The 15,145-nt window shown below is 39.2% G+C and overlaps 1 protein-coding gene across 2 annotated transcripts in view; it reads left to right on the top strand.

Annotated features, from left to right (window-relative positions):
• The window catches only part of asap2a (ArfGAP with SH3 domain, ankyrin repeat and PH domain 2a), a 59,756-nt gene that overhangs the window by 32,977 nt on the left and 11,634 nt on the right, over positions 1-15,145 (top strand). For both annotated transcript variants that reach the window (XM_088354252.1, XM_088354250.1), the window contains exons 5-21: positions 3,278-3,327; positions 5,034-5,163; positions 6,058-6,143; positions 6,225-6,300; positions 6,371-6,457; positions 6,983-7,086; positions 7,215-7,284; positions 8,305-8,392; positions 9,058-9,106; positions 9,265-9,431; positions 10,273-10,406; positions 10,641-10,735; positions 10,812-11,001; positions 11,576-11,661; positions 11,919-12,034; positions 13,947-14,014; positions 14,087-14,194. In XM_088354252.1, the coding sequence (XP_088210378.1) occupies positions 3,278-3,327; positions 5,034-5,163; positions 6,058-6,143; positions 6,225-6,300; positions 6,371-6,457; positions 6,983-7,086; positions 7,215-7,284; positions 8,305-8,392; positions 9,058-9,106; positions 9,265-9,431; positions 10,273-10,406; positions 10,641-10,735; positions 10,812-11,001; positions 11,576-11,661; positions 11,919-12,034; positions 13,947-14,014; positions 14,087-14,194 (1,704 nt within the window). The remainder of the gene's footprint in view (positions 1-3,277; positions 3,328-5,033; positions 5,164-6,057; positions 6,144-6,224; positions 6,301-6,370; positions 6,458-6,982; positions 7,087-7,214; positions 7,285-8,304; positions 8,393-9,057; positions 9,107-9,264; positions 9,432-10,272; positions 10,407-10,640; positions 10,736-10,811; positions 11,002-11,575; positions 11,662-11,918; positions 12,035-13,946; positions 14,015-14,086; positions 14,195-15,145) is intronic.

The following is a 15,145-nucleotide window of genomic DNA, read 5'->3' as shown; positions in this document are numbered from 1 at the left end:
GTGCTGGCCTTTGCCCCCCCTGGGAACATGGGGAGCAAGTAGGCTGGGTTTGTTCATGTTCCTCTTTTTACCTCTCCATCGGCTGATAAAGGCACGATGGGTTCAACAAACCGATACAGAGACTTTACTGCAACTTTTTCCCCCCACGTGATGCTGTGACCCAAAGGTGACGCAACAAAAGATAACACAACAAGCCGCTTTTGGTGCTGGGTATAAATATCATTCTGACACGCTATAAAATAATTCCTGATCATTTATACCTGCTACAGAAAATCTCCCCCTATCCATTTTTCACACTGTTTCTCTTTTGTTAATTAGAAATGTGAGTTTCTTGTGTCAACAATGTTTTTTGTTCTCTTGTTTGATTTAATTTTCCTCGCCATGTAAATAAATCGTAGTTTGTTAGAATCAGATCACGCTGCATCATTTATTTGTGTGGCTATAGATTTTTCTTTTGGACTGTTCAATCATCATTATTAAGGAATTGCAACATCGATAATTTAAAGCTAGAAAACAATATCTTTGGAGTATTGCTTCCCTCATGATAAATACTATCGAGAGAACAAAAAAGAGGCTATTTTTAGAACAAATTCGTGTGGTAAATCGTGAGCATCACCTGCTGGCCGAATCGCTGACCACCCAATTACATTCTGAACCAAATATAATTTAGAGCAATTTTCTCTACGCCGCCTTCTGATTTGGGAATAACTTGAAAGCGTTAATTCTCATTTCAGCTTCCACTATTTAGACTTCAAAAAAGCTATCCACATCATTTCTTTTCATTTTGCCACCCAGGTCAATCTGGATTTTGTTTGGGTTACTCCGAGTCCAGTTCCTACAAATTAACCACGGGATGAGATCCTCCCGGACGTGGTGGTGTCCCTTTTAAAAATAAACAGCTCCCAGGCAGTGGAAAATGCTGAGTCTTAAAGGGGGGGTTCATAGTGGACGCCAGCATGATGTCATGCCTGAAGCTCCGGAAGCATATGCCATCCTGTGGTTGGATGAGCGCTGTAGAATAATTTGTTTTTATCCAAGTAAAGCACAGGACAAGGGGGCGTGAGCCACTGTGAATGGAGCCAGCAAGAGTCCAGCTGAGCCTTATCCCATTGTGGTTCAGTGGCCCGTGATCCACCTACTCTTGCTTACCGCTTGAGATTTTAGATAAAAACGGATCCCTGTTTATACAATTTGCAATCAGTTGAGCCCATGCTTATCTTGGTTAGTACAAAAAGCTGTTTTGTTGTCAGAAATCAAAAAGTTAATTAAATCTATTTCAGATTAATGTCAGGTTTATTCTTAAAGTAGTATGATTGCCTTGAAAATGTACTGGAACAGAATGAAATAGCAAAAAGTCTTGTAATTAAAGTGGTTGGTGGTGTCTAACTGTCTCAAGTAATAAACTTTGTTAACAGATTCAGTTCCATACCTCCGCAAATCTCCGGAAACAAAGTATGGCTGGGAAACCATATGCCTGGATTCCAACAGATAGTCCCTCCATTTTCTGTCCAGTCATTTAGTTTAGGGTCTTGGCAGGCGATCATGGATTATGACAGCTCATGTTTGGTGAAAGACTGACCACTGTACACCTTTGGATGGTTGCCAGAAAATCATATAAGGCTTGTGAAATGGACATTCAGCAGGATCCCATGCCATCTGTAGGGGACCAAGATTTATGTACCGCTGCACTACTGGCATCCCTAATTCGCACTTCCAGGATTTTATTTTATGAATACTATCATCGTGAAAATTCCAATCCCCGTGTGTTGTTGGAAGACAGCTGCCCTCTCTGCTCAAGTATCCTGCACATTCAGCAAGGAAGTGGGAAATTTTCTCAGAAAAGGGTAGAAGAAGCCAATCGTGGTTGTAGGAAGGTGGTCGATTTGCTAATGGAAGCACTTTTTAAGGGCATGCTATGATGCTGTAACGTATTTCCTGACTTACCCAGAATGGGGCAAGGATAGTAAAAGCTGTTTTTCTCACAGAGAGTATTTTGCCCTTGGTCTTGGCCTATTCTGCCATTCCCTGCTTTGCCATGCCCCACGTGCGTTATTTTTAGCATTTACTGTTTTCCCTGTCTCTCAGGATCTGGTATTTCCTTCCATTTACCCTCTTCCAGTTTTTTGAACAGTTTCCTTTTGGCTGCAAATTTTGAGTTCCAGGCTTTTTTTGTCATCTACTATTTTTTTCTACCTTTTTGAGTTCGTGGCAGAGTGCACTTGAATTTGGACCAAACAGAATCATCTGTAGCTTAAGCAAACATCAATACTGAAACGGAATTCCTTACAAGAGCGTAAACACTCTTACTACAGCTTTAAGGTGGTTATCTGAAATCTCGAGCAGTAAGCAGGAGTGTGTGGATAACCACTGAACCACAATGCATCATATTTTTATAGTAAAATACTGTCTACAATCATGAGTGATACTGAATGTGTTTATTGTGGGATTGTGTGACACTACCTGTTTTCTACTTTGGACCACTGTTTAATTAGCACAACAACAGCAGGGATTCCGTTTAATCAAATGTTTTGATCGAGCGGGTGGTTCAAAAAGCTCGCCCTTGACAATGAGGAATCAGCATTGCATGTCATAGGCGTGACCCAGGGAATTAAATGTTGGACAATCACATTGCGGCCTGGCCTCCCTGTGCCCTGCTGAGACAGCTGTGGGTTTCATCTCAGAGCAAAGTGACTCAGTTGATTCCCTTTGTGACATTCTCATTCACTGGTCATTAGCCGGTATGGAGGTTCTCAGCATGCTACATTCCTGCATAGCTGCTTTGTCTTTATTTCTTTTTTAATGATTTGATCGGTCATAATGAACTCTGTTTTTTATTTTAACACAAAGGTTGGCAAAATAATGATTCTGATTTTAACATGAGTTGATTAGATACATTCCTTTTCACCTTTGCCCCCTCCCTTGGTTGATTTTTGATTTAGTGCAGGCATTCAAGAAAAACTTTTTTCAACGAAAACACTCTCAGAAGTATTTCATAAGAATTTAAGCTTTTTTTGATGTTGTAAGGTTGGCTTATGCTGTCCTTTAAGACTTTTTGCAAATATTAACATTGATGGCGCATAACAGATGTTCCACTATTTTACTTGCAACTGCCGCCACTAGCCTTAAACTTAACAGCATCTGTATCAAGCTCATGTATGGCCCAGCTCCCTTCCTGCTGATGAACAGTTAGGAGTGTTCGACCCAAAAAGCTAAAAACTGAACAGATTCAGTTTAAGTGTTAAATGAATATCCTATTTCTTTCCTTTTGTCCACACAGGATCTGAAAAAGCCTTTTGACAAAGCCTGGAAGGACTACGAAACTAAAGTGTAAGAACGCTTTTCCAGCCATTTCAAAACGTTGATTTGAAAATGTGCCTTTTGTTGTTTTCACTAACCACTGTCCCGTTTTAACGTCCTTTGTGATTTTCTCCCACTTTAACAATGTAGTAAATAACATTCGTCTTCATGTGTCCTCCTCACTGAGAAGCCTGCATCCTTGTGGTTGTGCATGCGACAAATTTACGATGCTTATAGCCTTTTTTATATATATATATCTTACAAGCTGCAAAGGACATTCTTTACTGAAAGGGTAACATTTCTCCTCGCCAAACTCTTTTAATCAGAGCCTTGGGTCTTCGTGCCAACATCACGCATTCAGCCTGGTGTTGCATGGCATTGGTCCACCATTGGTTAAGAGGGTCAGGTTGTGTGCCTGAAAAGCTAAATTTAACAAAAGTACTTGTAATCTGGTGCCTTTGAATTTCTAATTCAGTGTTTCAGCATGTCACTTTAATACTGTTTGTTCAGGGATTGCGATGGATTTTTGAATCCCCACAAAAATGTGGACTGACTTGCGTTATAACACATGTTGATGGAAACACTTCCTAAACTGACAGCAGTGGAGGTGAATGGATTGTATGCTCCTTCTTTAGTTGATCAACCGAAAGCCTTGCTCACAGCCAAAAAGCATGGGAAGCAATTCTGAGAATATTTTCAAAGCTAAGGATGTATGCTTATATCATAGCAGCAATTTTTGTTGTTCCTCAAGTATTTTTAGCTCAACCTGTAAATTCAAGGATCCTTCCATATCTGTTGTGTAGGATCTTGCTGGCATATGCCATTAGTTATAGTCAAATCGTTGAAAGTCTTTAACCTCATGTTTAAGATACTTGTCAAACAGACATCTGCTTTGAATGCGACTGTGGATGTCTGACATTGAGCTTCACACTCTGGAAACAGCTTCAAAAAAATCACCTCACACACAATTATCTTCCAGTTCTGCTCTCGTACTATCTGCCAAAGCAGAAAATTGCAGGATGACCTTGACACTCATGTCAATGCAATTCATGTAGTAAAGGAGAAAAAAGAGATGAGTATGCTGGCATTTAAAGGCTGTTCAAAGGGTCCAAGGCACAATTTAAATGAAAAACTTTCTAAAAAAAAAAGGCATTCTTACCACTTTTATAGTTCTAATGGAGGTGGGAAACTACCAATAGTTATGTCTGTTAATCTTCAATATTTATAAGTTTGGTTCTTCAAAAGCTGCATGCATTTTGCAATACAGTGGAACTTCAAGTTGCAACCACCCATTTTCCAATTGTTTCAAGCTAGACTAGTTCTGTGTAATCTTCATTAGCCAGGGTCACTTCATTGACTTGTTTGCCTCTATCTTTTATTGGATACTTTTCGGTGGAGTATCTGTTGTCGTTTTCCTCAAAAGTCACATCAAGTTTATCAATCAGGGTGCCACTGTATTTGCAAAATAATACCCAATTGCATGGAATGGAGCCAACCCTTTGTTGTTTAGTGCAATATGTTACTGTCTTTGCTTGCAAGAGAATGCTTGATTTTTGGTCTTTGTGTAAAATTCAAAGCAGAAATCCCTTACTCTACACGTCCTCACTTGTTGGTTTGAAACCCACAAAGTAGCTTTCTAAAACTGGCGTTTGCATAAAGACCACTATTCACTGTCTAACTGTTCACCATTGGACTTGAAGCAGCTGAAATTCACCTCTGTATTATTTTCCTGCCAGCACTAAGATAGAGAAGGAAAAGAAGGAGCACGCCAGGCAGCACGGCATGATCAGGACAGAGATTAGCGGGGCGGAAATTGCAGAAGAGATGGAGAAAGAGAGAAGATTCTTTCAGCTGCAGATGTGTGAGGTGAGTTTGATTATTGTTGGTTTTCAGTTGCGGTTTTGAATACTACTATTTTCAGACAAATGACGGTACGAGTATTTTGCGCTTAACCCTTGAGTCATGTGCAAGCTCAGGAGTTCAGAGAACAAAGAACAACAAAACTCCAGTCATCTATGAGCTCACAATAACTTTGGCGATAGAACCCTCCTCCCATAAAACAACATTGGGATTTATTCAAAAAATGCATACTCATAAAAAAATTGTGACCCAAAAGTACCCTGACCTTGAAATAAGGCCAATGCGTCAGCTCAATAACAAAATTTGGTATCAGTACTTGTTATCTCTACTTATGTTCTGCTTGATTGCTGTTCTGTTGAAACATCTTAGCGTGAGTGCTCTTCAGCACAGGACGGTGCTTAACTTAAAAATGTTCAGGTAAAATTACTCTTGTGAAAGAAAATGATTGTATGGTTGAAGCGATATCGGTACTAATATTATGTAAAAATAGAATCAAGGTAAGCAAAATGTGTGAGGGTGAACTTTTGAAATCGGATGCTTGAGTCTGTTTCAAACTGGTGTTATAGTTGTGTATAATTTTCCACAATTGACCTTAAGCGGTTCACCAATTTCCCTCTAAAAACAAAGAAATCTTACAACACAAATAATAGCTAACAGGTAAAATAACATTTTTATTCAGACAGACAGCAAATCTTTTAATCAGGTTGTGTATTCTTGGAGTCCAGACACCTAGTTAACAATTTCTATGATTTTTAAGCCTGAGTTGTTTGATTTAAGCTTTCATAAACTTGAAATGTTACATTTTTGCTTTCAAGTGAAGAGAGAAAAAAGGGTTCGGGACAAAACGTTACCTCTGGCTGAACCTTTATCTAAGCGGATCCATCTTGGTTATGTTTACAGTATCTGCTCAAAGTCAACGAGATCAAAATCAAAAAAGGAGTAGACCTGCTGCAGAACCTCATCAAGTACTTCCATGCACAGTGCAAGTAAGACAACACAGCATGTTTGGATTCATTCTATACATTTGTCACACTTTCTAGAGATAGTCAAGCCGTTTTCTTGTCTAGTTTTTTCCAGGATGGTCTCAAGGCAGTGGACAACCTGAAGCCTTCCATTGAAAAGCTTGCCACAGATCTTCACACTGTAAGGATTAATACGATTATGCTTCAAAAACCTCGGTTCTCTTTTTCTGACATATTTCATATGTCATCAGATAAAACAAGTACAGGATGAGGAACGCAAGCAGCTCACTCAGTTACGAGATGTTCTCAAGACGGCACTGCAAGTAGAGCAGAAGGAGGTAACACACACACTAAAATCTATTTCTTGTAATCACTCCCAGTTTATGTGATTGTTCTCCGTGGATTCATTTGAAATTGTACAACCAAGTAAAGGTTTGTTAAATCTGAAGTGCAATTAACTTGAGAAAACATCCTGACTTTTACCTGAGGTTTTCTCTTCTCTCCTACCGCCTTTTCAATTTGTGATACAAGTCTAGAAGAGTAAGTGGGAATAAACAATATTTATGTAATTATTATGCCTTTTTTGCCATTCTAGTAGTGGTTGTTCTCAATGTTTTTTTTTTGTTTTAAGTTTTCTTTTGTTTGTTTGACATTCTAGCTACATGCTTGCCTGATGATAAGAAATATGTATCAATGAAATTGTATTAGCGTCATCACCCACCTCGAATAGTGAACACATTCCAAAGCAGTTTTTTTTGAGTCAGCACTTGCTACAGTGACATTATCCGCATGCTAACATTTATATGAACCATTCATGCGTCAAAGCCCTGGCTACAGGATTTCCTTTTGTGTGCGTGTTTTAGGAATCGCAGGTGCGCCAGAGCACCACCTACAGCTTACACCAACCCCAAGGCAACAAAGAACACGGCACAGAGCGATGTGGCTATCTTTACAAGAGAAGTGATGGGTGGGTTCAATAAAATATGAGCATTTAATTCCGCTTGTTATTCATTTTTAATCCTGAGATTTTCTGACGAAAGAGTATAAGAAGTCAGTGATGTTCAATTTTCATCGTGTTGATAAATTGTGCCGCAGATTAAGGAAAGTCTGGCAGAAGAGAAAATGCACAGCAAAGAATGGATTCCTCACCATCCCACATAGCACCGTAAGTAAACCACAACTAACTCACCAAACAATATTCGTAGCTTATGACTACAGTATGTCACTAAAGCGAGTACACCCCTCACATTTCTGCAGCGATTTCATGATAATATTTAATAGAACATCACTGAAGAAACATTGCTCTAACACAATTAAAAGAAGTTTGTAAACAAAGGCCTTGGCTCACTAAAGATATCCTCTGGTCGGATGAGACAAAGATTTGATTTGGCTTAAATAGTGTGAAGCATGTGTGGCGGCACCCAAGTGAGGAGTACAAACGTGTGTGTTGTGCTTAAAGTCGAGAATGGTGTTGGGAATATCATGGTTTGGGGCTGCATGAGTGCAACTGGAATTTGGGAATTGCATTTCATTAAGGGTAATACAAACTCAAGCATGTGATTCCCTTCTCCCAGAAGCTGGGTCGCAGGGCGGTGTTCCAACCTGACAATGACCCCAAACAAACCTCCAAGATAACCACGGCTTTTCTAAAGAGGCTACGGGTAAAGCGTATGGACTGGCCAAGCATATCTCCATATCTAAATCCAATAGAACATCTTTGGGGCATCCTCAAACGGAAAGTGGAGAAGCACAACATCTTGAATATCCCCCAGCCCAGTTGTTGTCATGGAAGCGTGGAAAAGCATTCCAGTGGCAATTTGTGAGCCTCTGGTGAAATCCATGACCAGCAGGATTAAGGTGGTTCTGCAAAATCTTGGTGGCCACACAAAATGTTGAACTCCTGAACTTTTACTTAAGAGTGTATTCACTTTTGTTACCAGGAGTTTAGCTACTAATGGCTTGAGTTTTTTGAGGGTAAATAGATTTACACTGCTATGTAAGCTTTACACAGACTACCTTTCATTGTGTCAAAGAAATGTTTCTTCAGTGTTGTTCAATTAAACATTACGATGCAATCGCTGCAGAAATGTGAGGCGTGTACTCACTTTTGTGACTTAGTATATTTATTATTTAGAGACCATTACTTTTAACTATAATGCTGACTTGAATGCCTTTTTGTTGTCAGGCAAACAGACCGCCAGCCAAACTCAATCTGCTCACCTGCCAGGTGAAGCACAATCCCGATGAGAAGAAGAGCTTTGACCTCATATCTCGTAAGCCCGGTCCTACTTTTTACTTATTCAACATAGCCGTAGTAATCCCACGTTTTTCCTTCCTGCCCTCGGCCGAGAGCTCAAAGGAAGTAGAAGGTCACACGCTGGGTAGAAAGCAGGATGGAGTTGTTTTTATTTTTTCCTCCAGCAAGGACGAAATTTTATCTACGCTTTCATGGTTTATCAGGAGTGTGGGGTAAAAAACGCTATGAATTTCGATGACAGTTAATATTGAGCAAAAACCCATTCTCTTTTGTTGCAGACCTGGATAAAGTTACTTTTGGGCGCATTTTTTTGGGTTCATTTCAATAAATGTAAGTATTCTAGATAGATAGTTAATTTATCTTAAAAATAAATGGAAAAATAACCTAGGAGAACAAAATGAACTGAGAGCTACGCCATGGAGTTCGTCTCTTTTGTACTCATGACTCCTACCTTAGGTCTAAAGTAGAACTGCATCATCTGTGCCAAGAATTCTATTTCATCGTTTATTTTAACTTAAAAGCGACAAAGTGATCAAAAATTAACCATCTGCCAAGTTTTTTATACTATTCTAATTCACATTTTGGAATTTTGTTAAGGCAGCGGTGCCAAACTTTGATCTGCAGGCCATTAGTTTGAGGCAATGTGAAATCATCTTTTTAATTACCTCCTTTTCTTTTTAGATGACAGAACGTATCACTTCCAAGCTGAAGACGACCAGGACTGTCAAATGTAATCTCATTTCTTCTTTTTCCTGAAAAGTCTTTACTCGTTTACCCAAAGTTCACAGTCTCACCATTTGTCTTATTTTCATCCTTCCTCCCAGAGATGATTTACCCCATTTTCACTTCTCTATTTTTAATTCTCACCTGTTTTCTGTTTGCCTGCAGCTGGATCTCAGTGCTCCAGAACAGCAAGGAGGAGGCGCTGAACCAAGCTTTCAAAGGCGACCAGCACGTTGGCGAGAACAACATCGTGCAGGAGTTGACCAAAGCCATCCTTGCTGAAGTGAAGAGAATGACGGGGAACGACGTGTGCTGCGACTGTGGAGCGCCCAGTAAGTAAAGACAGTGGGAAATGTTTTACATCATATACAATGGCAGATTATTTTGGAATGAGTACATTTAAATCCCATGTTTGGACTCTGTTACTTTCTTCCTTGAAAGCATAAAAAGCCCTTAGGCAGCTGTTTAAATTTTACAAGGACATATAACTGTTGGTCTATAAATTGCAAAAACAGCCTTTTCCGAGGTCCTTGCGTCACAAAGTGTGCAAGTTTCTGATTAAGTTAGCTTTTTTTCTATCTTGTGATCCGGTTGTTAAGCTCTTCAGATGGGACAGGATCAGATTTTGTTGTAGATCCCGACATTTTTGGCAGATGTCAGATGTGTACACAGCAAAATAAATCATTCACTGGCAGAAAATCTTGCCTGTATGATACTTCTCATTCTAAGATATTTGAACGTGTTTATTTATCCCTAAAATAAAAATGATCTGATATAGCGTTTGGTAAATACTTTCTCTCATTTAAGAATTAATTTTAATTTAATAAATAATTTTAAACGTTTCCAATTAATGTACTAGTTATTTTCCTTTTTTTTGTATGATTGTAGACTTAAAATGACAAAATATTAGCAGAATTTTCTTCGAACGGGTACACCCCCAGTGTAATAAAGAAACCAGCCAATGGTTTTGCAGCATTGATGTCAGCACCACTCAAATGGTCTAATAATAATATTTATAATGCTATGCCTCTGCTGAGAGTGAAAACGGCTTATAGGTCAATCAAGCATGACTGGTGCAATGACTGGATTGATGGTGCATTGGCTGGATGTGTGCATGTAATTACAAGCCGTTGGAAGAAGTTAAAATTTTTGTTGTTTTTTTTTTTTTTCCAGACCCGACGTGGCTATCCACCAACTTGGGCATCCTCACATGTATTGAATGTTCGGGAATCCACAGGGAGCTGGGAGTCCACTACTCCAGAATCCAGTCGCTGACTCTGGATGTACTCAGCACCTCCGAGCTCTTGGTAGGCCTCTGTCGGCATCTCCAGCACTGATATTCCCAATTCTTGAATAATGTAATGATAAAAATGGGAGGCTTTACTTTGAATAATTCACATTTTTTGACGAGTTTACAATATGTTTGTGGATGTGAGCCGAGGGTATTGTTTCAAATGTCTTTTGCACTCATGATTTAAGTGTCAAATCAATACTGTGCTACTCGGTACAGTGCCTAACTACCCCACTTGTGCGTTCCACAGCTGGCCAAGAATGTGGGGAATGCAGGCTTCAATGAAATCATGGAGGCTGGTTTAAACGCTGAAAAAGTGATCAAACCTAACCCCGGCAGTGACATGTAAGGCTCTCCTCTCTTTATTGTTTCGGGTTCTACTGAATCCGCTGATGAGTTGACACTCTGCACCCTACATCAGGCAGGCGAGAAAAGACTTCATCGTTGCCAAGTACACAGAGAAACGTTTTGCTCGGAAAAAATACCCCGACTCTGCATCACGGCTCCACACGCTGTGCGATGCCGTCAAAGCCCGTGACATCGTCTCCCTCATTCAGGTCTATGCAGAGGGCGTGGACTTGATGGATCCCATACCGTTAGCCAATGGACACGTAAGTACCATATTTTCTATAAGGCGCACCGGATAATAAGGCACACACCCCAAAAATAGTATTCTGTGATATTTTTTATATATATAAAGCGCAGTGGGCTATGAAGCACATGGAATTCGAACTATAGGAAGAGGAATGGTTGCATAAAAATGAATACAATAAAATTGAAATAAGTTATGAGGTCTGGTTCTTCACTAAAACTAATTTTAGCCACAAATAAATAAGATGTTAACCACAAGAGGGCCCTCGAAGACCAACTCTGTTTCTCAAATGCAGAACAATTACCCTAAGCAGTATCCATTGTAACAATGCCTTTCCATTTTTTTCACCATATTTTCTGGGATATAAGGCCTTATCGATTATAGGGTGTACGCTCAAAGTTCAGGCTAATTTGGGGGTTTTAGGTGCGTCTTATTTCCCTGAAAATACGGTACCCTCATTAATGGAGTCTCTAGCCTTTGCAAACTTGTTTCTTGGGACAATGTTGGAAATACATTGGAAATATTGTGATCAAATATTGTGTTGATTTGTGTCAAGGTCTAAAAGCTATCATGATGATCTTTTTTGCCCACAGGAGCAAGGAGAGACCGCTCTTCATCTTGCTGTCAGACTTGTGGACAGGACCTCTCTTCACATTGTCGACTTCCTCACACAGAACAGGTGAATGAAAAGTGCACATCAGTTAAAAGATTTGGCAAGCCTATAACTTCATTTTTTTCAGTTAGCGTACTGAACCTTTAAAAGTGTCTGAAAAATACTGGAATTTAATTAAATAACATTGAAATGTTATAATGGTCTATTCTATTATGAATCTATCAGACATTCGCTGGAGGACAGATGTCTCTCATACATAAACAAGAAGTAGAATTTTACATTATCAAAAGACCTGTGTTTTTCTCATTTTTGCTTTCTTGTAGTTTAAATTTAGATAAGCAGACGGCCAAAGGGAGCACGGCGCTTCACTACTGCTGTTTGACAGACAACAGTGAGTGTCTGAAATTGCTGCTGAGGGGGAAAGCCTCTATAGACATTGGTAAGCTGAACTTTTTCTCTCCTTTTTTTGTTTTGTTATTATTTCTAAATGGAGCTCGGCAATATTAAATTAAAATTTGTTAAATTTTAAAAGGAATTTTTAGCATTTAGGGCTGGGGTGTTAGACTAATTTTCACTATGGGCCAGATCAGCATAATGGCTGTCCTCAAAGGGCCTCACGTAACTCAGAATTTATTACATATTCAAGTCACAAGCATTACTGCCATATAGAGGTGACCTATTACTTTGCAGACATTGCAAATGAAAGGCATTTCGGGAAATACAGTTTTTGGTCAAAGTTCTCCTAAAAAGTTTTTGTGGGCCACATTTGGCCCACAGCCTATGAGTTTGACACATGTCATTTAGAGGATGATATTGAAATCACTAAGAGCTGCTGCTGAAAATTAAAGACTTGTACAACTGTCGCAGAATTTTGGATTAGGTGATATATAGAACATATTTGCAACAAATTCTTATGGAATAACTGTTAGACCGGTATTTTCTGAGAAGGCTTCAAGCAGGAACATTGGGGCAGGTCCATTAAAAATTTTGTATAATAGAAACAGGACCCTAAAATCAAATCTTAAACTGTCAGGAAGCCAGTGCAGTTCAGCTAAAATTGGGATAATGTGTTCAAACTTTCTTGTCTTAGTTAAAAGCCTCGCTGCAGCATTTTGTACCATCTGCAAAATTTTAATGGTAGACGCCAGGGGACCAGAGAATAGTACATTACAATAATTGAGACGGGAGGTAACAAACGCATGAATTATAATCTCCGCATTGGACTGGGACAGCATAGGGCGAATCTTTGCAGTGTTTCAAAGATTAAAAAAAAATCACTCTGGGTGTTATGACATTTGTCAAGGTTCAAAGCAGTGCTTGAGAACAAGTCACGACGATGAGATGGACAAATAATTATTATTTTGGGGTTAACACTTGAGAAATTTAGTGACATCCAACTTTTTACCTCAGTGAGGCAGGCCTCTTAATTTCCACAGCATAACGGAAAGGAATATATCTAATATTATACTTGAGAATAATATCACCTAGCGGAAGCATATAGATAGTGAAGAGGAGGGAACCAAGTACTGAGCCCTGCAGAACGCCACAGGTAACACTAAAAGGCTCAGAGGTCATATCACTGTATATCTAGCATAATACATCCTATCCGAGAGGTGGGATCTGAGAGACCAATCCATTTTTCAAGGTTTCTTCATTTCCTCATGCTGAGGTTTCTGAGTTTTTCCTTGCCCTGATGTAGGATTCAGATCACTGTATGCTGTAACTGTGTAATATGCGATTAAGGGCTATACAAATAAATATGAGTTGAGTTGACTTGATAATTGTATTTAGGTAAAAACATTGAACCTGTGTTTTTTTTATATATAGTCTACCATTCAAAAGTTTGGGGGCAATCAGACAATTCATTTTAGTATGGTAAAAGTCATCTGTCTGAATGCTTTGCACTAAAATTTCTTTTAATGAAAATTAGTTAAAATACATGCTTGTTGGATTTGGTTCATTATTTTTTGGAGGGAAAAACTATTAAAGTCGACATTTTAATATTTGGGCCCTAAATAAATGTAAAAGCAATGTCAACTTCCATTATAAAAGAAAGAAAACACACCAACAATTACTTTGTAACATACATCAATAATAAAATCCCTCTTTTGGACATAAAACATGCTGATAGTCTTTCCTACAAAAACACATCTGTAAGGTTTGGTTCCCAGGAGCTCCGGCTCTATGGTGATGCTTTCTTACAACACTAATCTGTCCACTGCTTTGGCCTGTCATCAACAAAACACACTGATAAAGTCAACAGAGCGGGAGAAGACCCCTTGTGGGAAACTGCTTAGATAGTTTTTGCACTATTGTTGACTCTGTTGACTTTCCGATTCCCCCTTTTTCAGCCAATGAGGCCGGCGAGACGCCGCTGGACATCGCTCGCAGGCTCAAACACATCCAGTGTGAAGAACTGGTGAGCTTGATGCTTCTTATACTCACACACCACTTCTTGGAGAAGTGAATGCTTAATTTTTTGGTTGTTCAGTTGACCCAAGCACTGGCGGGAAAATTCAACGCGCACGTCCACGTGGAGTATGAATGGTGTCTGCAACATGAAGACTTAGACGAGAGTGATGAGGATCTCGATGAGAAGGTTTGTTTGATTGATTTTTTGAGCATTACATGCACTATTGTTCGAAAGTTTGGGGTCGCTTAGAAATGTCCTAATTGTTGAAGGAAAAGCACTGTTTTTTTTCCAATTAAGATAACATTAAACTATTTAGAAATACACACCATACTTTGTTACTGGTGTAAATTATTTTTTTATTATACTTTTGTTCATGCAATGTCTACTTGGGTGTTATAAGGGCCCATTTCCAACAACCAGCACTCTAGTGTTCTAATTATACATTGTTTTGGCTAATTGAGTTAGAAGGCTAATGGATGATTGCCAAACCCTCGTGCATTTTTAAGCACAGCTTAAAACAGTTGAGCTGGTTAGAGAAGCTATAAAACTAACCTTCCCTTTAGCTAGTCAAATATCTGGAGCATCACATTTGTGATTGTGATTCACTTTTCAAACCGGACAGAAAAAGGGAACTTCCTTGTGAAACTGGACAGTCTATTCTTGTTCTATGAAATGAAGGCTATTCCATGCGGGAAATTGCCAAGAAACTTAATATCTACAATGATGTGTATTACTACCTTCAGAAAAGAGCACAAATGGGCTTTAACCATAGTAGAAAGAGAAGTTAGGGGCCCTGCTGCACAACCAAACAAGTGGACAAACTACCTTACTAGCAGCTTTGTAAAATACTACTTGCAAAACACCAGAGTCAAGATCTACAGCGAAGAGGTGACTATCAAGGTAGAGTTGCAAAGAAAATTCCATATCTGAGACTGACCAACAGGAGGAAGAAATTAATATGGGCGAAAGAGCACCGCTATTGTACAGAGGAAGATTGAAATAACGTGTTATGGACAGATGACTAGAAGTTTGTGGGGTTTGGATCACACAGAAGAACATTAGTGAGACGCAGAACAAATGAAAAGATGCCACAAGAGTGCCTGATGCCATCTGTCAAGCATGGTGGAGGTAATATGG

The sequence above is a fragment of the Urocampus carinirostris genome, chromosome 15 (genome assembly GCF_059441175.1).
Source record: "Urocampus carinirostris isolate Australia breed hairy pipefish chromosome 15, RoL_Ucar_1.0, whole genome shotgun sequence".
Taxonomy (NCBI): Eukaryota; Metazoa; Chordata; class Actinopteri; order Syngnathiformes; family Syngnathidae; genus Urocampus; species Urocampus carinirostris.
Note: the sequence above shows the minus strand (reverse complement) of the source record. Positions and strands in the feature narration are given on the sequence as shown.